This window comes from Denticeps clupeoides, chromosome 4, assembly GCF_900700375.1.
Source record: "Denticeps clupeoides chromosome 4, fDenClu1.1, whole genome shotgun sequence".
Classification (NCBI taxonomy): Eukaryota; Metazoa; Chordata; class Actinopteri; order Clupeiformes; family Denticipitidae; genus Denticeps; species Denticeps clupeoides.
Genome location: NC_041710.1, coordinates 16,874,127 through 16,900,024, shown reverse-complemented (window position 1 = coordinate 16,900,024; position 25,898 = coordinate 16,874,127). Strand labels below are relative to the sequence as shown.

General features: G+C 43.5%; 3 protein-coding genes and 1 long non-coding RNA gene across 5 annotated transcripts; 2 read left to right on the top strand and 2 right to left on the bottom strand.

The window, feature by feature from the left end:
- The first annotated feature begins 1,268 nt into the window (after positions 1-1,268).
- zp3b (zona pellucida glycoprotein 3b) lies at positions 1,269-4,099 on the top strand. Of its 2 annotated transcripts, XM_028977661.1 has the most exons (8): positions 1,269-1,837; positions 2,426-2,541; positions 2,624-2,727; positions 2,919-3,096; positions 3,187-3,304; positions 3,390-3,475; positions 3,545-3,807; positions 3,904-4,099. In XM_028977661.1, exons 1-8 carry the CDS (start codon positions 1,475-1,477, stop codon positions 4,080-4,082), a joined length of 1,407 nt encoding a protein of 468 aa, XP_028833494.1. In that variant the 5' UTR covers positions 1,269-1,474; the 3' UTR covers positions 4,083-4,099. The 2 variants fall into 2 exon arrangements, with proteins under 2 accessions (XP_028833494.1, XP_028833493.1); XM_028977660.1 differs by having other exon boundaries at positions 2,919-3,304.
- An 826-nt stretch (positions 4,100-4,925) lies between these two features.
- On the bottom strand, positions 4,926-6,616 carry arl14 (ADP-ribosylation factor-like 14). Its single transcript, XM_028977682.1, has one exon. It carries the CDS (start codon positions 6,446-6,448, stop codon positions 5,846-5,848), a length of 603 nt encoding a protein of 200 aa, XP_028833515.1. The 5' UTR covers positions 6,449-6,616; the 3' UTR covers positions 4,926-5,845.
- Positions 6,617-12,746: 6,130 nt separating this feature from the next.
- Positions 12,747-19,387, bottom strand: ppm1la (protein phosphatase, Mg2+/Mn2+ dependent, 1La). Its single transcript, XM_028977668.1, has 4 exons — positions 18,554-19,387; positions 16,249-16,423; positions 14,412-14,573; positions 12,747-14,055 (listed from the first exon to the last, which is right to left on the bottom strand). Exons 1-4 carry the CDS (start codon positions 18,950-18,952, stop codon positions 13,718-13,720), a joined length of 1,074 nt encoding a protein of 357 aa, XP_028833501.1. The 5' UTR covers positions 18,953-19,387; the 3' UTR covers positions 12,747-13,717.
- A 4,199-nt stretch (positions 19,388-23,586) lies between these two features.
- On the top strand, positions 23,587-24,829 carry LOC114788792 (uncharacterized). The gene is made up of 3 exons (XR_003749571.1): positions 23,587-23,782; positions 23,880-23,901; positions 24,679-24,829. It is a non-coding gene; the product is annotated as an uncharacterized LOC114788792 (long non-coding RNA).
- The last annotated feature ends 1,069 nt before the right edge of the window (positions 24,830-25,898 follow it).

Below are 25,898 nucleotides of genomic sequence, written 5' to 3'. Positions count from 1 at the left end.
GCACTCTGAAAATGTAAAAGTAAATGCTGTTGTACATAATTGTCCATTATAAATGTTGATGATCACTAGGTTGTTCTAATAAATAACTACAAAACATTGGTGTTGTGAAATATTATAATAATACCGTGCAGTGTGCCGTTTTTACCTTGTTTGCTTTGTAATGAATCTCTAGCGAAAGCTGTATTAAAAGATATATTTAGTTTCACTGGACATTTTTGTCTGCCACAACATTCGATCATGCCTCTCGGCAGTGGGGTGATTCCAGTGGGGTGGGGCCCATTCCTTTCCTCAGGAAATCCCACAGCAGCGAGGCTGAGTTCCTCCTCTTCAGACCTAAAAGGGGAAACACACACACAGAGGGATCCCCACTTATACACCCCATTGTGCTATGCACCCAGGGGTGTAATATCTACATTTGACCCACTTAAGAAATTAAGTTGGGGCAGTGGTGGCCTAGCAGTTAAGGAAGCGGCCCCGTAATCAGAAGGTTGCCGGTTCGAATCCCAAGGTGCCACTGAGCAAAGCACCGTCCCCACACGCTTCTCCCTGCGCACCTGTCGCGGCTGCCCACTGCTCACTAAGGGTGATGGTTAAAAGCAGAGGACAAATTTTGTTGTGTCACAATGACAGTCATTTCACCTTCACATGAACTTTTCCCAAACAGTGCTGCTTTTCCACGCCTCAGGAGGTGAGGTTTGGCTCTTAGCCTACACACATACTCTCCCATCATCCCTGTTTTAAAGCGTCACTTTTCTTGGCGTCCCGCACGTGTGTCTGACTTGGAGTTGGTTATTAACGCTGACCCCCCCCCCCCTGGTGCGACTGCGCATGTGCAGAGCCGCACGGTCACCATTAAACGGTTATTAAACTACATAAAAACTACGGACGACTGATGCACTCTGCCCCGCAGACTGCGGGAAATGCGCGTTTCTTCGTCTGTTATTTATTACAGCAATTGTTGAGTTCAAACAATGTTGACATTGTTATGTAATTTATATATATATATGTGTGTATGTGTATTTTTGGAGTAAATAAATTAAGAACTATATTCCAATAGTGATTTATTGTTTTCAATGATACCGTAGGTGTCGCGGGGGGTGGGGTGCTCCTGTCGACCAGACAATTATCCCGCTTATTCAGTCGGTTGGTTTTATTCACCAGATCTTTATAGACGTAACTGATTCGGTGATTCGTCCGTACGTGATTCTTCGTACTGTGTTTCAGGTACCGGTACTGAACGAGTCTTTTGGCGCCTTACTGAACGAATCAGCTGTTTGGACCCAGGTGTGAGGAATCTTCGGCACTCAACATGTGGAGAAAAGCCGCGGACAGTCCGGGCCGCTTTTGGATGAGCTTGGACGAGTCTGAACGATCAATTAAGGTCTCTATTTAAATTGATATAAATATATATATATATATTTTTTTATCCCCCAAGTCTGCGATTCGACTTCGATTCGCACTACACCGGTCCACGATGGGCGTCTGCGACTTGGTCGGCGTTTTAATTTTGCTCTCCACCCTGGCGGGAGGCCACCCGTCCAGCCCCCGCCGCTGCCGCCGTTCCCCGGATGAAGCCGTCAAGGCGCCCGGCATCGTTCACGACTCGGACACCGCGCTGCGGCAGGTGCACGGGGTGACCGTCAGGTGCTTCTCGGACTGGCTCGAGGTCGTGGTGAAGGCGGACATTTTTGGTCTCGGCGTCCACCTGGACGGAGAAAGCCTGCGCCTGGGTGCGGACCAGAGTAAAGGTGGCCACGCGTCGTGCGGCGCGGTGGCGTCTGGGAGGCAGGAGTTCACCATCGCCGCGCGTCTGGCCGACTGCGGGACCGAGCTGTCGGTTCGTGCAACTTCCCTGCGATGGCCGCCGCCACCTTCCGCTCGTTCTACATGCCCCTTCAGTTCATATTTATTTCCAAATATCTGAGTGGTTTAAATTCCGTTTAAAAAAATGGCCACAAATGCCCGAATGTCCAATGCCAGCACGTGACCACTAGGTGTCGCAGTAGGACTGAGCGCATGTCCAAACCATGGAATTGGTGTGAATTTAATAACGTAATTAAACTTTTGGGATTTTAAACAGAAATCTTTTTGTTAAAAAAAAAAAAAAAAAAAAAAGTGGTTTTACTAGGTGGATTGGTGACTCCAGATTGGGCATAGGTGTGAGTAAAGAGTGTGTACCCCTGTACTCCACCCAACATTCCGGGATTGGCACCAGAAACCGCAGCCTAGATCTGGTTCGTAGTCATGGCAACTTTTCCTTCAATGGCAGTGGTTCCGCAGTCCCTATGGCCACCAGCCAATCTTCAGCGCAACTTGGTTCACGAGGGAAGGTTTGCAGGCCTTGTTCACTGGGTTCTTCCCCACTGGGCTAATTTTGACATAATGCCGTACATGACCAGTTTCTGTTCTGGTTCGTCCCCTTTAGTTCACTGATGACTCTGTGGTGTACAGCAACGTTGTCACTCACTCGCCTGTGCTGTCCCCAGATGGTCTTCTGAGATCTGAGCGTTTTAGGGTTCCTGTTGAATGTCATTTCAGAAGGTGTGTGCATTGCTTTGTGCAGCATTCTGTGCAAAGTTACGGTTTGTTTGGGTATTCACTCTGATGTTCTGTTTTCTCTCAGGCGTTTGCCCGTGGATAGTGCAGCTCTGGTACCTGCCTGGGTCCCCTTTTCTTCAGCTCTGAGTGCAGAAGATTCCCTTCAGTTTAAGCTCAGGCTGATGACTAGTAATTTACTAGCGATACCTCTAGAAGATTTGATTCTTTCTTTCTTTTATTTAGTAATAATAGTGAAATATTTTATATTGTGTTTGTTCTCAGGGGGCCAAAGAAATTTACAATATCTTTCTGCATGACTACATTTCCCTGACTCCTGTTGAATCTAGTGTTTCACTCTTTTATTTGATTCATTTCTCAAGATGACTGGCAGTTTGAGAGGAGTTCAAATGTCTACTTTCTTGGAGACTCCATTTACATGAAGGCGTCAGTCTCCTTGAGTAATCACAAGCCCCTCCGTGTTTTTGTGGACCAGTGTCTGGCTGCTCAATCGCCTTACAGTCCTTACAGTGAACCTAGATATACATTTATAGACTCTGGGTATGATAAACAAACCTGTATTTTCTTGACTGGACTCCACTACCTGCCCACCATTTTCCCCATTCAATTTAATTGGTTTCTTCCCCCTAGTTGTCTCTCTGATAGTCGGTTCCCAGGCGCTCGTTCACAGTTTTTGTCCAGGCATAAAGATGATGAACTGCGTTTCATGTTGGATGCTTTCAAGTTTTATCAGCAGGCTGGTAACTTGGTGAGATTTCTTTGTTTCCATTAATATTCTAGCATGTCTTACCAAATTTCTTGTTAAGTTTGTAGTTTACTGTGTTTTGTTCTAGATTTACATCACATGCCTACTCAAAGCAGTCCCAATAATAGAAGCCATAGAATCCAACAACAGAGCTTGTTTTGTCTCAAGTAATAGGTAAGGTTTTTTATTTATATATATATAAAGTGTACAGATGGTAATGAATTGCATTAATTGGCTGTTTAGCTGGAGGTCCGTGGATGGGAATGACCAGGTGTGTCAGAGCTGTGAGGTTCCTCAGCAGACTGAAGAGGCAGCACCAGAACATGCTGGCTTTGTCCCATTCTCCCCTCCAAAAAGTCCCGTCCAGCACCCCCAGCTCTCGCTGTCGAATGCAGCTGACTACTTTAATTCTCTGCCTGTCCAAGGAAATAAATTCCACGGCGTACCTTTGAGCCAGTGGGCAGCAGATAAAGATATTGCTAAAAGAGGGGCTGCTTCAAAGGAAGGTAAATGTTTATGCTACATTGAGTGTGTGTGTGTGTGTGTCTATAATAATGTGACCATGTTTTTTTTTTTTTTTTTTTTATTTATTTATTTTCTAGAGTGGTTCAAGACCACTACCATTGGACCTGTGCTTTTGGTCCCTAAAGAAAGCATCACTACTCCGGGACTGACACGGTCAAAGATGGTCTCTGTAAATATGCAGCCTGATTCTTTCCACGTCCTTGCCGATGAAACCAGGGTTGGTGCAAACATTAAAGTGCTTCCAAACAATCTTTAGGTGTAATGATAGGCCCTTCCTTTTGAACTACCAATGTCTAATGTAGAGGGGGATCTGAAATTAAAACTGTTAAATAACTTGTTTGCTTTTTGTGTTTTTTTTTTTTTTTTTTTTTTTTTTTTTTTTCCCCTTTCCTCTCCTCCATGTTACAAAGTACAGATGCTGAATGATCTGGTCAAATTCTGGCCTTACATTATTGTTAGTTCATGTTGATTCTTGATTATAGCTATTACATCTGAAATTCTTAACATTCCATTTCATGCTTATTGTGCTTAAAGAGCAATTAAATTTACAATAACCAATGTTAATTTGGAGGCTTGAATAGTTTAGAATAGATTTGTGAAAGTGATTTGATGGCCAGCACCATGAAAAGATTAATAATAATAATTTGTTGCACATTTGCTGGGTGTAAGGGTGCCCTCCGTTTGATGGCAGCAGAGCAAGGAGAAGGGGGGTGGAAGCTAGGGATTATTTGGAAGTGGAAGTTTGTGTGCGTGCTGGAGCAGAACCTGATCACCAGCTTCTTAGGGTGGTGCTTGCCCAGGGCACCAATCAGCCTGGGACCGTGCCTGGCCTGAGACATCAGCCAGGTTTTAATGCTCGGATTTGGAGTGCCTTAAACATCAGTCGCGTTATTGGCATCCTGCACCACACCCACTCGCAGTATGGAAATACTGCCCCCACGCTAAGATGTCTGTTTATTGCCTACTTCAGCATTGATTGCACAACACAAATTAGCTTATGTTTAGGGATACACACGGTGAGCTGTGCTAAAATTTTGCCAATTGTGGTTGAAGTACCTCAGAGAAAATATACAGAGAGTGAGTCTGACCACAAATTTTACTCCATTAATAAGTGTGATTTTATTGATCTGTTTTCCTACAAAGTGAAATCTTTATGAACTATGTATTGATGGGTATTTTTTATTTTTTTTAACATTTAAATTTAGAAAAGTTGATTTTGATAAGAAACGAAGCCATTTTAGGTACTGACCCATTCCTAACAAAAAAAGTAACCATAGAAAAGACAAATATACAGCCTGCCAGAACAGCACTGGGCGTACTGTGCAGCGCATTGTACTATGGCATCTGTTAATGGCATCTGTAATGAAAATCACATGCAGGACAAGACCTATGTGCAGTTAATGTTAACCTACAAATATGTTTAATTTTTGCCAAATGTTTGTCAGCTATGCACCAACACACTGCTACACACAGACACACAAACTACATTAGTGCAGAGAAATGAACATGCCCATACTTTAAAATGGAGTGCGTTGTACATTTTACAATGAAAACATTTTGCACTGAAACGTGTTTACACTGTTTGATTGCTGTGCCGAAATCACGATGATTTATAAGAGTTAAATCCCTGGTCCATTTTATCCTATTTCAACACAATACTCTACTAATTGGAAACTATCACACCTTTCCAAAATTTTTACATTTATGGCATTTGGCAGATATTTGAGAGACCTTTAAGAAAATGTCATTGGAACTCATGCAGGTCGTTGGATGGTCTTCTGAACCATTTGCCAAAAAAGGGGCCAGTTTGCGGTGATCTCTTTTTGAGTGTCATGTACAAAATTGTGTTCTTATTTCCCTGACCCATAGATTTTTACTCTAAATGGAATGTTTGTTAAGGCTAAAAGTCTTCTTCTAGTTCTTGTTTTTATGCTGGTGGGCCTAGCATGTCTTCACCATGTCCTGGTGGTCCTCCACCCCGCCATCCTTTACCTGTCAGGTGTCAGGTGAACAAACTCTTCACATTTTCATTGACTTGGCGGATTTATTCTTTAAATACTTGACTGTGTCCTTCACGGTGTCCTCCGACGTGATTTTCACCAACTGCACCATCCGCCTGAATCCCTCCTCCAGCCCCGCACCGGTAACGGCCGAGCACGGCTGGACAAACCAGTCCCGCTCGCTGCAGATCTTCCGCAGCTTGAAGGTTTCGGTCAGCTCGGTGGCGGTCAGGGCTCCGGTGACGTCCTGCTTGTTGGCGAAGACGAGCACAGGTAGGCCCCGCAGGTGCTCGTGCCTCAGCACTCTCTCCAGCACCTTGCGCGCCTGCTCCAGGCGCCGCCTGTCCGAGCAGTCGACCACGAACATCATACCCGCCGCGTCCTGGTAGAAGTTCCTCCAGTGCAGCCTCATCTTCTCCTGACCGCCAACGTCCCAGATGGTCAAGGCAATCTTCCTCCGGTTCTTCTTGCCGTCCACCATCTCCACGTTGAAGCCGACGGTGGGCACGGTGGAGAACCGCTCCTTGTATTTCAGTTTGTACAAAAGGGTGGATTTACCTGCTGCGTCCAGTCCCAGCAGGAGCACTCTGGCGTCGGGGGTTTTGGAACCGCTCAGACCCATTCCCGAAACGCAGAGTCTGGCCTTGGATCTGCCGCATACGGTGTTCCTGTTCAGCGGTGTTTGCTAAGTGCGTCTTCCCTGGTGAACCACGATCATTTACTGATTACGCAGAGGGTCAAAGTATATGAGCTCCTCGCAGTTATATTACTGCGATGAGGGTGAGGCAGGCTCACACCTGACAGTCACACGCAGCTGCTTTCCCGCCTGGCAGAACTGGAAAAACATGGAATTTGTAACAATACCCGTTCTTTCCATGTGTCCAAGTCGTGGGAAACCTGATACCTGATACTTGATGCACAACATGCCTGGTTTCGTAAATTTTGTTTTATTAATGTTGAAAAGAAAGCTCTGAGTTATAACATTTACAGCATTTATCAGACAGCCTTATCCAGAGCGACTTACAATCAGTAGTTACAGGGACAGTCCCCCCCCTGTAGACACTTAGGGTTAAGTGTCTTGGTCAGGGACACAATGGTAGTAAGTGGGATTTGATCCTGGGTCTTCTGATTTATAGGCGAGTGTGTTACCCACTAGGCTACTACCCACCCCTGTATAACGATCATACAGGTTAATTGCAGATTGGAATGAAAATGGCTCAGCTCAAAACTGGAAGTGTTCAGACAAGCCTGTCAAATATTCCTCTGCTAGATCTGAATATATCGTCTTTATTTGAAGAAAAGGAAGACAACACTTGGTTTTTGTTTATGGCTAAATTAACAAGAGCTAATGATAGTTCCACAGAGCTAGTAACTGCACTAAGGAGTAGCAATTTTATGTAATTCAGATAAGATGGAACATTTGAACTAATACTCCTGTTCATGAAGATTAATATGCTTATTTTACTGAGGTCTTGACTGGTCAATCATTAACTACACTTGATTTCTTGTCCCTGATTAAACTTTCTGAGGAAGTTTCCAGGGTCTCCTCAGCTAATCCATCAAACTGTATCCATTACCTGACCCAGTACCTGCTAAATTACTTAATGAGCTTCTTTAGGTGAATCACTTTTGAGTTTGATCCATTGTTCCTAGATATATGTTCCTATATACCATTAATGACAGTTTAATCAAAATGATCAAATTTCGAACCTTTTCAGTCTGGTTTTAGACAAAACCATAGTACAGAAACTGTACTACTGTGAGTGCTAAATTACCTCCTATCCTCTGACCTGGACCATATCTCTCTGCTAGTTTTCTTAGACTTTACTGCAGATTTTGACATCACAGATCATAACATTCTATTAAATCGTCTCTAGTTGGGATATGACAGTCAGTTCAAATCCTGTTTATCGACTTCACTTTTTCGAATAAACAACGATTACTTGGCTTTGAGCTTTGACCCTGGTCTGCTTTTTCGACTCACCATACACATTTTCAATATTTAAATCCAGCAAGTAAAACTACTAATAAAGTCAAGCTTTTACCAACACTCCTATCACCTTTACTAATGTCGCAGGAGTTAGTGTCACCGGAAATGTTCAGTCCTTGACTCACTTATCATGAACACACCCTTCTCTTTTCTTTCTCCATTTTCCCATCTCTCCTGAGAGCTGGTCAGAGTGGTCATGTGTGGTCATCACTGACCCCTGTGTTTTCTGGGTTTTGGATACATATGTAACATGGCGGACGTGGTGTGATTCATAACGTCAAGGATCCTTCCCCGTTAAGGCCTTTACAGACATGACAGGACTTCTTCCTAGCACACGTGTGAGACCCTTTCAACTTTATGAAAGTCTGAACTTGCGTATTTTATACAGGCACTTTCAAGGTGTATGTTATTTATAAGGTATCTTGATATAAAATGTCTACCATGGATATACATTACCAGTCAAATTTTTAGATTAATCGTAGAATCAGATAAAAAAAAAAGCTGTTATAATAATAATAATAAAATAAAATAAAAATGGACTAACACAAAAAACATACACATGTATGCTTTACATCTGCCAAATATAGACTTTTTTTTTTTCAATATAGTGCCACCTGAGCTGCCAGAACGATAAATAATTTATAAAAAAATAAAGAACAATACAAATCAGAAAATTTAACAGGATTTGTTTGAATGTCAGAACATGTTCTCTACACTACACTGCAGATGCACACACTCGCAGACGCACACACTCACAAACTCTCACACTGACACACACACACACTGCAAAAAATGCTTTTCTAACTTAGTAGTTTTGTCCTGATTTCAGTCCAAATCTCTAAAAAATCTTAAATCAGGATACATTTACTAGACACATGAAATAGCATAAGAAATGATGTCTTGTTTTCTGATAAAACATCTCAAAATTAAGTGATTGTTTAAAACAAGCAAAATTATCTGCCAATGGGGTAAGGAAACTAATCTTAATGAGATATAATCTCAAACAGCAGTTTTAAGCATCACTTAATTTTCTCATGCCATTTTTCTTGTCTAGTAATCTTGATTTAAGATTTTTAGATATTTGGACTGGAAACGAGACAAAATTACTAGGTAAGAAAAGCTTTTTGCAGTGTAGCTATACATGACAACAGATTGAAAAATGAATGGTCCCAAAAATGCTAGTGAATAAAAACATGTCTTTAGCAACTATACAGGGAGTGCAGAATTATTAGGCAAATGAGTATTTTGTCCACATCATCCTCTTCATGCATGTTGTCTTACTCCAAGCTGTATAGGCTCGAAAGCCTACTACCAATTAAGCATATTAGGTGATGTGCATCTCTGTAATGAAAAGGGGTGTGGTCTAATGACATCAACACCCTATATCAGGTGTGCATAATTATTAGGCAACTTCCTTTCCTTTGGCAAAATGGGTCAAAAGAAGGACTTGACAGGCTCAGAAAAGTAAAAAATAATGAGATATCTTACAGAGGGATGCAGCACTCTTAAAATTGCAAAGCTTCTGAAGCGTGATCATCGAACAATCAAGCGTTTCATTCAAAATAGTCAACAGGGTCGCAAGAAGCGTGTGGAAAAACCAAGGTGCAAAATAACTGCCCATGAACTGAGAAAAGTCAAGCGTGCAGCTGCCAACATGCCACTTGCCACCAGTTTGGCCATATTTCAGAGGTGCAACATCACTGGAGTGCCCAAAGGCACAAGGTGTGCAATACTCAGAGACATGGCCAAGGTAAGAAAGGCTGAAAGACGACCACCACTGAACAAGACACACAAGCTGAAACGTCAAGACTGGGCCAAGAAATATCTCAAGACTGATTTTTCTAAGGTTTTATGGACTGATGAAATGAGAGTGAGTCTTGATGGGCCAGATGGATGGCCCGTGGCTGAATTGGTAAAGGGCAGAGAGCTCCAGTCCGACTCAGACACCAGCAAGGTGGAGGTGGAGTACTGGTTTGGGCTGGTATCATCAAAGATGAGCTTGTGGGGCCTTTTAGGGTTGAGGATGGAGTCAAGCTCAACTCCCAGTCCTACTGCCAGTTTCTGGTACAGGAAGAAGTCTGCATCCTTCAAGAAAAACATGATTTTCATGCAGGACAATGCTCCATCACACGCGTCCAAGTTCTCCACAGTGTGGCTGGCAAGAAAGGGTTTAAACAAAGAAAAACTAATGACATGGCCTCCTTGTTCACCTGATCTGAACCCCATTGAGAACCTGTGGTCCATCAAATGTGAGATTTACAAGGAGAGAAAACAGTACACCTCTCTGAACAGTGTCTGGGAGGCTGTGGTTGCTGCTGCACGCAATGTTGATGGTGAACAGATCAAAACACTGACAGACTCCATGGATGGCAGGCTTTTGAGTGTCCTTGCAAAGAAAGGTGGCTATATTGGTCGCTGGTTTGTTTTTGTTTTGTTTTTGAATGTCAGAAATGTATATTTGTGAATGTGGAGATGTTATATTGGTTTCACTGGTAAAAATAAATAATTGAAATGGGTATATATTTGTTTTTTGTTGAGTTGCCTAATAATTATGCACAGTAATAGTCACCTGCACACACAGATATCCCCCTAAAATAGCTAAAAATAAAAACAAACTAAAAACTACTTCCAAAAACATTCAGCTTTGAAATGAGTGTTTTGGGTTCATTGATAACATGGTTGTTCAATAATAAAATTATTCCTCAAAAATACAACTTGCCTAATAATAAATGTGCGCTCCCTGTAGTAACTATAGCACCCCTGCTTTACTACTGTTATTAACGCGCTAACGCTAACTTGTCATGCCTGTCAAGCCGGATAACGGGTAAACATTTACATTTACAGCATTTATCAGATGCCCTTATCCAGAGCGACTTACAATCAGTAGTTACAGGGACAGTCCCCCTGGAGCAACTTATGGTTAAGTGTCTTGCAATGGGCGAGTCGTCCACGTGGAGACGCAGAGAACAGTCCGAACGCTGTTTCATACCCCCTCCACACCTGTAAGTCCCCGTCTAGTTCTCCTCCGCAGAGAGTTAAACACCAGCACCAGGGACATTACGTTCCTCACTTCAAAACGGAACAAAAGTAGGATTCTGTAGCGACTTACTCTGCTGCTGAACTCCCTTCTTCCTCCTCAAACACAAATGTTTGCGTTTCAGGTGCAGGATCATTGTCGTGGTGCTCCCGTGCCATGCCATGTCGCTTTTGCATATTTTCGTGCAGATTTCTCTGCCTCCGCCATGTATCTGTCCTCTACCTCCGCTCGTTTTTTTATTTTTGCTCCGCGCTGTCTATGAGGCGCCAAACTCTGATAGCATCTGTGCGCGAGAGAGACCGCGTGTGTTCACTCCGCTCCGCGCTCAAATAAAGTTTTTTTTTATAATCAAACGTCTCCGCGTCGCGCGACATAACGAATCGATAAGGAAATTCGTTGCCAACTCTTTTAGTAATCGATTTTTATCGATTCGTTGTTGCAGCCCTATTGGACACACCTACTCATTTATGGGTCTTGCCTTTTTCAAGAAGCAAACTGAAGACCCAGACCAATGAATTAACACATAAGGTTATGTAAGAAACAACTGCAAACAAGGCAAAAAGTTGAACATTTCAGTTTCTCCATAGCAGGGAGCTTTTTCTGTGATGGCAGAATTTCGCTTGGCTTCTCCCCACCTTAAGACAAAGGTGTTGGTTTCCCAACAGTCCTGAAGGTTTATGCTGAACACTTTCTTAACTCTACACTCATGTCAATGAGCATCTCATGAAGCAGCTTGCAAAACATATCAAATTTGTGATGGAGACACAATAATGTTCCTCCCATTTATATTCAAACAGTCTTCTACACCAACCATCCACAACATAATGGCTTCATGTAGAGTATGTCCCCCTTTTGCCACCAAAACAGTCTTGACCTGTCGAGGAATGAGTGGTGCCTCCATAGTTCAGACTTGTTTTCTCCATTACATCCGCACAGATGCTTGATTGGACTGAGATCTGGAGAATTTGGAGGCACCAGTCAAGACCAATCTTCTTGTGTTTCTCAAACTCCTGTGGCAAGGCGCATTAACCTGCTGGGAAAAAGTGTAAAGCCGAAAATGCAACAGTGAACTAACTACATACATGTACAGGTCACCTTGTAGGCCTTTTATTGTGTGCGCCTGTTGCATTCTTCTCTTGTACACAAATTGTTGTCATTTTGCACTCTGGTATGAATGCCAGGTGAGATACAGGCTATGTATCATGTGCTCTGTGCCTTTCTCTGTAACCACAGCAGCTGCCATTGTTTTGCTTTGAGTCTCTTTAGGAATACAGATCAGAAGTATGGAAAGACTTTAGAACTGTACATGCTGTTTTGCAGTTCCATCTGGTTCTTTCCATCACACTGCACTGCTTTCAGCGGCGTGTGCAGTCATGACCCCCACCGTGCGTCAGCGGCACCAGAGCTCTGTGATAAAAATATAGAGCTGCAGTGTTGGGTTACTCAAACTGGGCACCGGCAGCAGTTTTCATGTTGTGGCTTACAGAGAAAAAAAAAAAAATTTATTATAGAGGGAATGCAGGTCAAGGCCTGTAAAGCACCATGCAAACCTCACTGGGTTTCTGCAGACAAGGCCATGAAAGGCTATTGAGTCTTCAGAAATTGTGTCATTTATTGTGTTAAATACATAACCTCTCACGCATTACCAGCATCCATGCTGTTTTTTAAACCATGGATTAAGAAATGCTTTTAAATGTTCAATATTAAGATTATTCAATGTCAAACTGCCCATATGAGACTTGCAAAGCCAATCAAATTCTTCAGAGACCCCAAATGAAAATATGAGGTTCAAAACTGTGGTTTTGCATTAACCAAGACCAGCACATTCATTAAACGAGGCTTAAAAAAAGGCAGCAAGACAAGCAGCAGACCAAAAAAAACTCTCAGTGAAAGTTGTGGCTCCATTCTGTCCTTTTATTGATTAATTTAGAATATAGTCAGAAAACAGAAATAAACTGCAGATTTACTTTTATTTATTCCATTTTATATAAAAAACAAAAAACATTAGTTTATTTATTTGAGTGGTTGTAAGATCAGGTGATGTCATGATCTGACTTAACCATAACCTGCTACCATTGTTTAAAGGCAAAAACAAAACCAAAAAAACTGAATGTTCGCAGTCTTCTATATTTACATGCAGAGAAGCAGGTGATGGCATACAGGAAATGGCTAAATATTTTCAATCGTGCTCAATGCCCAGTCACACAATGAAACAATTATACCTTTGGCAATGCCATCAACAGAAAAAGGCCACACAACAGTTGTACCATAACACAAGGCTATTCAAAATGAACCACAAAAAATTGGCAGCAGGTTTAGAACAAATCCAAAAACTTAAAGTAAAACCAGTCAGTTCACAGAACCCTAGACAAGTAATGACCACTTTCCATTTAAATGCAACAAAAACCTGACAAAGCATCTAATAGTCTCTTTCATTGGATAATTCACCCAAAACCTGGCCTCATCCTAACATGGTGAATAGAGAGCAGGCTAGCAGGGGTCTGGTGCACTGATAGTTTGGTAATAATTTAGATATGACGAGCCATAATATTGGGCATTTTGAGGACTAGAGTTATAGATACTATGGCATAACCAGTGTGGCTGGAATTTACTGCACTTTAATGCATAGGAATCATTCTTAAAATAATAAAAAAATCCAGTGAAGAAACACAGAAATATGGTGCAAAATTGTGCATAATATGCAAGAGGCTGCAGTCCAGAATGGTAAAACTCTTTAAACCACTGGACTGATTTAAAAAAAAAAACAAAAAAAACAATTCATCTGCGCATCACAGTAAAGCGTTAAGAGCCTTGAAACTGACAGCCTCCCACTAGACTGATCCATGCAAGTGTGTTCTCCTGCCCTAACCTCCTGAGCCACTCTTGAACTTGACCACCATGACAGTGATGTTATCGGGGCAGCCGCGATAGAAGGACTGCAAGACAATGCTCTTGGCGCCGAAGTGCGGCTCGTCGAGGCGTTCCCGGACAAAGCGCACGGCCTCCTCATTACTGAAGGCATCCCACAGCCCGTCTGAGGCCAGGATCATGAACTCTGGCTGGAGCTTGTCCAGGTCAAAGGTCAAGATGTCTGGGTCAGGGATGACTACGTTGAGGTTCTTCAGAGGGTAGTCGCCGAGAGAGCGTGACATGGCGAGGATGCCCTGAACTCGCCAGGAGCCATTGAAGCTGATGAAGCCACCTGAAACAGGGAAGTACACAAGTACACATGTTGATATGAATTAAAGGTGCATGCATGATTCATACAATCTTATTTCAGTCCTGGTCGCAAGTAGCACATGGGATCTGGCTCTAAAACCTTAAAGTGAAGTGAAGTGATTGTCACATGTGATACACAGCAGCACAGCACACGCTGCACACAGTAAAAGTGGGCACGCAGTGGGCAGCCATGACAGGCGCCCGGGGAACAGTGTGTGGGGACGGTGCTTTGCTCAGTGGCAACTTGCCGGATCGGGATTCGAACCGGCAACCTTCTGATTACGGGGCCACTTCCTTAACCGCTAGGCCACCACTGCCCCTGAGGCTCAAGGCACTCACCTGCTCTCTTGATTCTTTTACGTTCCTTCAGCTGATAGGGTTTGTGATCATGTGACAGGGCAATAGCGTTCCCGTCTTTGTCACACAATACGCCTCGGGAGTCTCCTACATTAGCAACCGTTAGTTCCCTGTCCGACAGCAATGCCACCAAACACGTAGTACCTGAGCAAAAAGAAAGAGGAAAAACAAGAGAAAAAAATTATTGTGAAAGTGAAGTGATTGTCATTGTGAAACGCTGTAGCATGGCACACTGTGACACAATGAAATGCGTCTTCAGATTTTAACAATCACCCTTGGTGAGCAGTGGGCAGCCATGAAAGGTGCCTGGGGAGCAGTGTGTGGGGACGGTACTTTGCTCAGTGGCACCTCAGTGGAACCAGCAACCTTCTGATTACAGGGCTGCTTCCTTAACCGCTAGGCCACCACTGCTGGCTCCACCCACTGTCTGGTGATTCGTCTGCTGCCAGCATATGAGGTGGCCTGAGACTGGAAGACTGTGGCCTAGAGCTCACAGTGTAGTTTGGAGTGGAGTTGTGTGGTGGAGAGAGAGAAAGTGTTTGAATACCTGTTTATTGTGCTTTGTTCTGGTCTCTAGTGTTGGCTCCCCCTCCTGTGTGTACCCTCCTCTGCCCGAGTGTGTATGTGTATGTGTGTGGGTTCCCCTCTGTCAATGTGTTTGGCTCTGCATCAGGGTTCTATATAGTTTGTGTGTTTGGTTGAGGTTTTTGTGGTGGACTAGTTGGTCTGGTTGTATATAGCAATTCTTGCACTGTAAATAAATACACATTTATTGCACTTTGGTTTGGCCCGTGTGCTCCATCTTTCCACGGTCCACCTTCTACAAATAGTCCACATTACTTCCCCAGGAACATTTAACATTATTTTAGCTTTCAACAACCACTGAATCCAAAATGAAGTCAGAGGTGCCGGAGCCCATCCCGGGTCATATGGCGCAGAAGAAGTACCCACCCTGGATGGGGTGCCAGCAGACACTCTTCACTCACTCAAGCCTACACTTAAAGGAAAAACTGAAAGCCTGGTAGAAAGCATGCAAGCTCCACGCACAATTCCAGGACGCCTGGAGGCATGAGGTCATGATGGGACCTGCCTACTTTAGCTTCTCAGAAAGATAAGCATGGTTCTAAACTGCATTCAGTTTTCATGTAATGTTGAAAATTTCAGTCTACCTAAAACGTGCCACTGGTTTTCCCGAACCACTTTCATGCTTTAATTTCAGGAGCCCTCCCTCCACTCGACACGATGAGCACATACCATGCCCCGGTTATTTCCTACAGAAATAGATCTGCAACAACAGTACGTTTTACAGTGTTGAGTAGGTTGCAACAGGAATTGCGGGACAGAGAAAAATGTCACAAGTTACATAATAAAAATATATAAAACATATTACATTCTTCAAAAACATGGTTTTATTATTTCTGTGCAACTCTTTTAAAATGATCAACATTTTTTTTGCACAAGGTTGTGCACAAATTTTAATAAACCCCAAAAGAAAAATGGGGAAACATATCAGGTGGTCCAATAACGTCTCAAGGTCATACCGTATTACTGAGATAAGCGCTCTCCACCTTTTACCACACAATGACTCCAGGCAACCACCAACAAGCTAAATCTAGAGAACCGATGCCACAATTAGATAAGGGCTGCACAAGGGTGTCTCCAGGGCTTTGTGTAATCCCCTAAAAGCCCCCATTCTCCACCTAGTTCCCAGTCAAAGCACAAACGCGCACGAGGGATTACAGAGGCCAACTCTCCCTCTCTCTCCCGGTTACGTTGGGAGGCCTGACCTCTGAACCCGACTTCACCTCCAAGTGCCCACCTGCTTCGTCGTGGGAGGCGGAGAGCTTCTCCACCATGTCCCGGTCCACGGCCAGGATGCGCTGCTCCAGGACGCTGGGGTAGGACAGCGGACTCTCCTTCTTCTCCTTCTCGTACAACTGCAACTGCTGCTTCAGAGCCTCGGGCAGGTGCGCCTTCACGTAGTCTGCAGCGGCCTTGGAGAGAAGGGATGAGAGCGAGCTTCGGTTTCATCCCCATTCCCAGCAGAGCTCTCTCTACACATGATTCGCATCATTCTTCTTTTACAGCGCTATTAGTCGCATTTTAGGTACTAAAACTTTTTACAGTTTTGCGCCTATATGGCCTGCAACAAAATCGGTCTAACTAATTCACGCAATAGAGCGACAATCTAATTCCTAATATGGATATTACTTATTACTATCGGTCATTCACTGTCCACACACAGCATATTAACAGGATATTAAATGTACTACACTGAAGTTGATCAAAAAAACAATAAAAGGGATTTCTCATGTGCATGTTCCATTGTGTCATGGTCAGCACTCTGGACCTCAAACCCAGCAATCAACATGGACTTGTAACCTAGACGTGGCACATAAATATGCCGCCTCCCCCGCCAATTAAAATTTACACAATGTGCGATCATGTCAGATGTGCCGCCACATTATCAGATCTGCACTGAGGTTCTTGTTTTGGTGCAAATATTAAATGAAAGATATGCACATTTTCCATTTCAGATTCAGATTTCGGACACTTCAGTCCAAATCTGTACAGACTTCTGTCCTGCTGTCTCAGTTCCAGATGGCAGGATGAATAATTTATTTAAAAGGTCAGTAAACAGGGTCCTGCTTTGAAGAATCTTTTACACTAGGGTAAATGGTTGGTTTTAGACTGTTTTAACACATATAAAAAAGCTGTCAGAGGGGAGTTTTTTTTTTTATTAGATTTTTTTAAAAATCTAAAGAAAAAAAGAAGCTAACTGGATGACCTGGAGTGAGCCTTTTCTAATGCAAAAAACCCTCCCCCATCCACTTCATACAAAAGCAGGTTGCTCATCTTGAGGAACAATGGGCGCCTCTGTTGCAAACATGGATGGTTACGACCCAACACCACCACAAAACACACTGAAATATCATTCTTCCTTAATCTGCATACACGGTTTCTCGACTTCCGTGCAGAAACCGCGCAGAGCAGAAACCACGTCGCCGACAACAGCTCGAGTGTCGGCAACAGAAGGGGAAGCCGTACTTCACAGCCGAAAAGGAGAAGTGAAACGCTCCTTCTCGTCTCATTTGTTCTCCATCTGCACCCTGGCTGCAGTCGAAAGGCCTGAAATTACGCGCCGCGTCTATCATTTCCCACAGCTCCGCCGAGAGTCTGCGGCAACACACCAAGTATGCATGGGAGGGCCCATAACTATACTATAAATAAAATACAATAAAAAAAAACTCAGAGGTCACTTCACGATTCAAAACGCAGGCCTTGCTTCCGCAGCATAACGTAATATATTTAAAGGCCAAAATAAAGCAGCGCGCCATCTCGACAGTCCACTAAAGTGCCGAGTCAAAGCTGAGGCGGGAAGGATGGAATGATTTACCACCTTCTCCCTTACTAGCAGAACAGAACTCATCTCACTTTGTCTTGACCAACACAGCATTACATGCTGGGGTTTTTTAATATACTTGTGCCATGAGTGTGTTGTGATGTGTTTTTGGGGGGCAGGGTGAGAACACGACTTTTGCACCCTTTAAAGCGCCAAGGTCACGACAACCCGGCGAGTTACGCCGCTTTCAGTCAACACAGTGAAAAAGAAGAAAGAAAAATCACAGCACAGCGAACAGATAAGTGCGCTAAATATTTAATGTGCTCTGGTGAGCAAAGGGGAAGAAGACTAAAATAATAAAAAACCAACACCAGATGCCATATCAAATGATGCCAAATCAAAAACCAGACAGGGCCGAGAGATCCGCTTTATTTATAACGAGAGCGATTAGCTTTTAGAGTTTAGTTTGACAGAATTTCAGTGAAGTTCTACAAACAAAAGCACGACGCAATTCCAAACGAATCCAGCAATTTACGTTTCAAGAGTTAAGAGCTATTTAATTTTATTATAATTAAGCGAGGTGGCAGATGGCAGAAATTACAAATGCAGCACCCCTGGAATTCCATGCGGCCCCAACAACAAAAAACAGCAGAAAATACAACGATAAAAAGGGGCAAATTCACACAGGCACGACTTAAATAAAAAAACAAGAATGTCGCATTTGGAAACATAAAAGAGAAGGAGGAAGAGATAGAGAGATAGAGAGAGAGATAGAGAATACCTCGCCGCCGTGGCCGTCAAATATGCCGAATATAGACGGGTGGCTCTTGTTGGCGGGGTCCGTCAGCACCTCGAAGCGGTCCTCCATGTGGTCGCGGCGGCCCTGGATCGCGTACACGGCGACGTTGCTGTTCTTGAACTCCCAGGTCTTGGAGAACTCGGCGTCCGCCACGTCGAGCCCCCCGAGCCGGTCGTTCAGCATGATCTCCGCCACCTTCCCCTTCACCATTTTCACCGCGTCCCGGCTGGACTTCACGATGGTCTTCACCTCGTCCGTGTGGAAGAAGTAGCTCCACAGAGCCAGGCTGATGCAGAGCAGGAACAGCGTCTCCGGCCGGAGCAAGAAGTAGCGCATGATGCGACCCAACAGAGACAGCAGCGTCATCGTGTCTCCGACCATCACACGCGAGGAGACCGCGAATCACTCCATCCCGCGGCAGCCGGATCGGCATCGGAGTCCGCGGGGCGAGGAGAGGAGAGCTCTGCAGGCTGCGCGTCCCGCGGTCCCCCGGATCCTGCCCCGTGCGGCACGGTTCCGACGACGTCCCGCTTTTATATGGTCATGATCGGGCGATGTCAGCGTGGTTCGGCTGCGCTCATGACCTCATTTATGTCGGTCTGTCGGTCGGTGCTGCCGCCACTGCACCACTACACCGTACTACAGCCGCGCAGGAGCGTCAGAATAACGCAAAGCGCAGGATCCTCCTCCTCCTCCTCTGGCTGCAGCCTACAGCGATCGCGTTATTAAACCCGGAGCGACGTGGAACGTTCGCGTTTATTGGCGCCGTTGCCTGTTTGCCTGCAGGTTTGTGTTCAGGCGCTGCGAGGGCCGCTAAACGTCGACATAACGGGCTTTTTCTTGTCGATGACGTCACGGAGGCGCCTCGCTCGAATCCCCCTTTTTTTATTGGAGGATTTACGCCACACAGATTTCGGGCAGTGTTGCCAATTTAGCAACTATGTTGCTTAGATTTAGCAACTTTTCATACCACCCCAGCAACTTTTATTCCCAAAAAGCACCTAGCAACAAATTCATCAATTTTTAGTAAAGCATGTAAATAAATGCAAAACCATATAACCCTGCAAAGTTCAGTTCAGCTTTTGGATGAGTCGACTCAAAATACCTGGGTGTGGTGATTCGGTATTTCAGTGTTTAAAAAAGACCACTTGTGTCCACAGTTCTTGGGCTGGGTGAATTGGAGGCAGGTGATACCAAATCAATAGCGAAGGCAATAGTTGAGTTTCTCGAAAAGTGTAATGTTAAAAAAAGAGATTCTTCAGGGTATTGGCACTGATAATGCCTCTGTGATGACTAGGGTGCTCAACGGAGTCCACAATAGTTTTTTTGCCCAATTCACTGTGTGTGCGCCATTCTTTACAATTGGCTGTCCATCCCAAGATGTGTCGAATACTTAATCAGGGAAACATACAACTGGTTTTCGATTTCCCCAAAACGATGAGAGGCATACAAAGCAGTGTATGCCACCATTAATTGTGGTCAGGAACCCCTGCAGATCACCAAAGTGTTGGCTATTGGTTGAGCCTAAAGTAACTTGTATATTGGTCCAGTGGGATGAACTTAAACTCCACTTTGAGTTTACCAAGAGAGGTGAGCATTGCTACATGGCAGATGTGCTCCATGCCATGTACATGGACAAGAGCAACTATGTGGATCTCACATTCTTAAAATCAATCTTGTCTGATGTACAAGTTGCGGTCATTTGAGGGAGAACATACAGATCCTGTCAAGCTTTTAAACAATTTGGTAAACCTCTTATTATCAATTTGCAGCAGAGTAGTCAACCCTATGGCAAAGATTGATGTTCTGAAGGATGCCATTGATGGTCATCTTAGTCCAGCAGCATATCTTGGGTACCTTTTTGAAAGTACACTGTCCCAGCTCAGTCTTGCCATAGAGGATGAAAAGGTCATTCGGAGACGATGCATCAATTATGTCATTGCTCTGAGGAAGGAACTGCAAGCAAGGATCCCAGACAATCTTGAAATCTTACAAAACATTGCTCTGTTCAGTGTTAAGGAAACACAGAAGCACAATAAAAGCAACACTGAAATTATAAATGTAGGGCTACTGGGGTACCACTCCCAGGAAATTGACAAAATTTTTCTCAATGAAGAAACATACATTCGATGAGGGAAGTATATAACTACACAGATGCTTCTGAGTCAAAACCATTTGAAGAACTTTGCAAAGTGGCACTGGCTGCCCTCTCACTGCCACACTCAAATGCAGAGGTTGAACGGCTGTTCAGCCAAATGAGTGTGGTGAAGTCAAAGTTAAGAAACAGACTGTCACTGCACACTCTTATTTCCATACTCCTTGTACGGTATGGACTGAAGCGGGCTGGTGAAACCTGTTACCAGCATAAGCTACTCTATGACATACTACAACAGTTTGGCACCACTGCAGCATACCGTTTTAAAGCCACACCATCCTCTTCTGCTGATACCAGCTCAGTGACAAAGCAGCTGGAAGATGAAGATGATTTACTTGCTAATGTGTGAATCATCGAAATGGAAATAGAAGAATGGCAGATGAAACACTGATGAAACACCAAGTGAAAAACATGACACTGTACAACTAACCAGCCAAGAAGAACCACCTTCCTAAGAGATGCCTAGCAACACACACATTCAAGTTAAATTGCTAGCTCAAATTGTTTTTCATAACTGTTAACTGACTTATATTTGTTAACATGTATAATTGTTAGTAATTTAGGTAGCAATAAATTCCAATAGTGCAAAGATTGTTGTCGCTTTCACAGATGTGTTAATTTCACAAGTTAAAAACAGTAACACCAGCTGTGATTGTAACTGAATGTAACTGTTAGTGTTATATTTAAAAACAAAAAATCTAAATGGACATATTTAAAATAATGTTTTTGCTGAGATTGTCAGTCAATTTGAGAAAACATTCATTATTTTGTATACTACATAAAGATGTATTTTTCAGTTGCAATTACGTAATGACGTCATCGCGCAAAGTAATATATTAATAAGAACATATTATTATCTGGATGTTTTTTCTAATATAATATAGTACACGGCGTCTCAGAGTGTAGAGACATGACGGGCTTACGCTTGTCAGATACTACGTGATGATGTCACTGACATGCAAATTAGTGCGTGACGTCATCTGTCAACTTTTAGCTACTTTACCATGCAGCTCTGGGCACTTTGCATTTCGTTGACTCTGTTCATTTTTAAAACGTGACCGACGCTTTTGTGTTTCAATAACAGCTCGCTGTTATTGTTGTAGAGGTCTGCACAGAGCCTTAATTTTACTTGTTGAATATGATTAAATGATTCCTTGGGGATCACTGTAACAAGTAAGAGCATGGTAAAATATACGCACTTTTAGTATCAGTGACGTACAATTTCTCTTCAGTCATGTAGAGCTAAGTGTAGATCAATAGAGATTTAGGATCTGCTAGTAGAGATTTTACACTTTATTGACCAGGGTTTTTTTTTCAAATATTTTAGAACGTTGATGGGTGAATAATACCAATGTCTAGTGGTATATGAATGGCATGTCAAACACTGCAGCACATGGTGACACAACAAAATGTGTCCTCTGCTTTTCACCATAACCCTTGGTGAGCAGTGGGCAGGCATGACAACAGTGTGTCACCACTGGCCACCACTGGCCCGCTGAACTGAACGCAGCAGTTCACTTTGACTAAAGTATCTGCTTATTTGTTTGGGGACTAACTTTGGCATGCAGCTCAGTCAGTGTGCAAGCAAGTTTGGGGTGGTAGTAGCCCAGTGGGTAACACACTTGCCTATGAACCAGAAGACCCAGGTTCAAATCCCACTTACTACTATTGTGTCCCTGAGCAAGACACTTAACACTAAGTTGCTCCAGGGGGACTGTCCCTGTAACCACTGATTGTAAGTAGCTCTGGATAAGGGCGTCTGATAAATTCTGTACATGTAAGTTCTGATTTTGAATTTATAGAAATAAATGAAAACCTCATGATAAATGAGCTTTGGTCACTGATTTAAGAATTCTTTGTTCATTGCAGCAAACCCCTTATCCGCGGGTTGGCTCTCTGGCATTCTCCAGCGATCAGTTCTGCTCTTTCTTTTATAAAGAGCTTTAGTGTACTGCTGCCAAGTTGTTTGGTCATTCTCACTTCTGACCCCAGTTCATCCTACTAGGCTCTGTGTAAATGTACCTACTTTCAGATACTGGCACTATCTATGCAGTTTGCAGCTTTGGCTACTAGATATTAGACATTGTTATGTTTCTTTGAGAGAAAGTCTTTGCTTTGACTTGCTTTGACTCTGCTGTGATCCTTGGGAACGGTATGACTCGTGCAACCCTGCAATGAGTTCACATAGTGTTAGTTTAGTTTTACTTGTGTATTTGAAAAGATTCCTTCAACATTCCGCCTGGCCTGGGTCATCTTTGATGTCTGAATTTATGGTCTTCTGTTTTTCACAAGAGCCATGATCCTTACAAAAGCAAAGCATTTTCTTATAGACTGCACTGCAAAAATAGTTTCTGGTTTCCCCATTAACCCTTTTCATATAACTGTGACTAGGACCACAGGAATACACATTTCCAGTTGCTTTGGTGCTAAGTATGATACATAAACTAGAGCTTTCATGTGTCTTGCACTGAGGAGAGGCTTTTTTCAGGCCACTCTGCCATAAAGCCCCAACTAGTGGAGTGATGGTTGACTTTATACAATTTTATCCCATTTCCTGACTGCATCTCTGGAGCTCAGCCACAGTGATCTTTTGGTTCGTCTTTACCTCTCTCACCAAGTCTCTTCTTCCCCGATAGCTCAGTTTGTCCGGACGGCCAGCTCAAGGAAGGGTTCTGGTCACCCCATTTCAGGATTATGGAGGCCAATGTGCTCTTAGGAACCTTCAGTGAAGCAGAATTTTTTAACCTTGGCCAGATCTGTGCCTTGTCACAATTCTGTCTCTGAAGTTCCTTTGACTTCATGATTCTCATTTCCTTTGACATGCATTGTGAGCTGTAAGGTCTGCAAAATGTCAACAATTCTGTTTTTTTCTGTCAATATGGGGTGTTGTGTGTACATTAATGAACTTAAATATATACCCACTGTACCTCTCTGTAGACTATCACACCAAAGCCTTGGTGCCACCTGGGGTGGGTCAGAGGAACTACACCCTAGATTACAATGAGTGCTTCTACAATTGGGACCACAAGGACCAAGAGGAGAAAGGGGAATGCCAGGTAAGCATAGGACAAATCATAATTGTGTAAAAAAAACTTGTTAATGATTCACTTGCCACCACTAGCTAAAACAACTTTCTTCCCTTTAATGTACTAGGTCCTCCAGGAGAAAATGACAGGTAGGATCCCTGGGACCTGCCAGCCTCCTAGGAACTCTGGGACAACAAGGAGATAAAGGACACTGGGACAAACTCTAATCTTATCTATGCTTTCACTATCATTAAAAAGATTGCAGTGACCTTTCTAATTAATATGAACCCAACCCAATTGCTTAATATAATAATCTGGTATAGTTATTGAACTTTGACACCATAACATGCTTTAATGAGCCCTTTAATTTTCTATTAGGAGCAGGGTGATCAAAGAGAAAGGAGAAAAATAATGAAACCTGCATCACACAAGTGTAGTGCTGTATAGCTGCATTTATAATATATAACAGCTATGCTTACTTCCAAGAGCTGAGAGGAGATCAGTGATTATGTTCAAAGATATTGTGATGGCCATCCCTAACCCCAACCCTAAGAAAAATAAAGATTTCTTTTAGTACAGTGTTGGTCAGTGAATGAAGAATAGTGGGTCGATCAGGATGATGACAGTCAGAATTTGCATTTTTGCATGTTTTCCAATGGGTGTTCTGTGTAACATTACAGTTTTGATCAGTATCATAGTTTTAGCCATGATGGGAGCCCCTGGGATAGATGGTGTGAAGGGCCAAAGGGTGAACCAGGAGAGAAAGGAGAATGCACCACTCCTGACAAGGGTGAAAAGAGGGAGAATGCAGCTATTGGACCAAGTGGGACATTGGACCTCCTGGGGTTGCAAAATCATCACTAACTCACTCTTCTCTTTTCTCTATCCTTCACCGTCCACTCCAATGTGGATTGTATATCCTGCAGGGGGAGTTTTCTGGTTTGGAGTGATCATGTGACTTGGCCGAACTCCATGAACTGTCCTACTTGGCCTCTGCTGACCCCATCTGATAGTCACCTGCTGGAACACTACCTGGATCCTAATTCATTATTCACAAGCGGACTGCAATAACCTTCATATGCCATCATTTTTTCATTGTAATCCAGTGCTGACCAGAGGAGGATGGGTTCCTCTTGCTGAGCCTAGGTTCCTCTCAAGGTTTTCTTCCTGTTAGAGGGAGTTTTTGTCTTGCCACTGTTGCCTCACCTGGGGCTTTTAGCACTGTTCTATTTGTTAGGCGTTTTGTGACCATGTACATTGTAAAAGCTTCCATATAAATAAAGATTGATTAACTGATTGATGGGGACAAAGGGAATCCGAAGGGTGGTAGTAGCCTAGTGGGTAACACACTCGCCTATGAACCAGAACCCAGGTTCGAATCCCACTTACCACCATTGTGTCCCTGAGCAAGACACTTAACCTCGAGTTTCTCCAGGGGCGGAATGTCCCTGTAACTACTGATTGTAAGTCGCTCTGGATAAGGGCATCTGATAAATTCTGTAAATGTAAATGTAAATGAATCCAGGCCCACCTGGTCTAAAAGGAGGCACAGGGTCATCAGGTCCACCTGGCGCTATTGGTGCCAGGGGAATACCTGGTCTGAAGGGACCCGAAGGACCTAAGGGTGCCCATGGACAGAGGGGATTGAAGGGCAACAAAGGAGACACTGTGGCAAGATTTTCTACAATGTGGAGGGTCAATGGGACCCTACACTTAGCAAATTCAACTGCACCCTTCTTGGCGTGTGCCTCTTGCATAGCACATTGCTGTCCGGAACAGGCCATTGTGTGCTTCTCTGGTGGCAAGTGGCATACGGAAGCTGTGGACATGTGATTCTCTGTATGGGCAGAATATCAACCAGGCCTCCCTTTTCAAGCTGGCACAAGGCGACCAAGTGTAGTTGGAGACGCTGAGAGACTGGAATGGAGATTACGGCAACAGTGAAGATTAAAACACTTTCACTGACTTCCTCCTCTATTTCGACAATATGGAAAATGGCGTGAGTCCATGATATTATCTAAATGACATTGTCAGACTTGTAAGGTTCCTTAAACATAGCTGCACTAAGCTTTCAGTATCTTAAATACAGCTTTGTTTTCACAGCCACAATGCCATTTTTCATAAAAAGTGACCATGCCTTGAATAA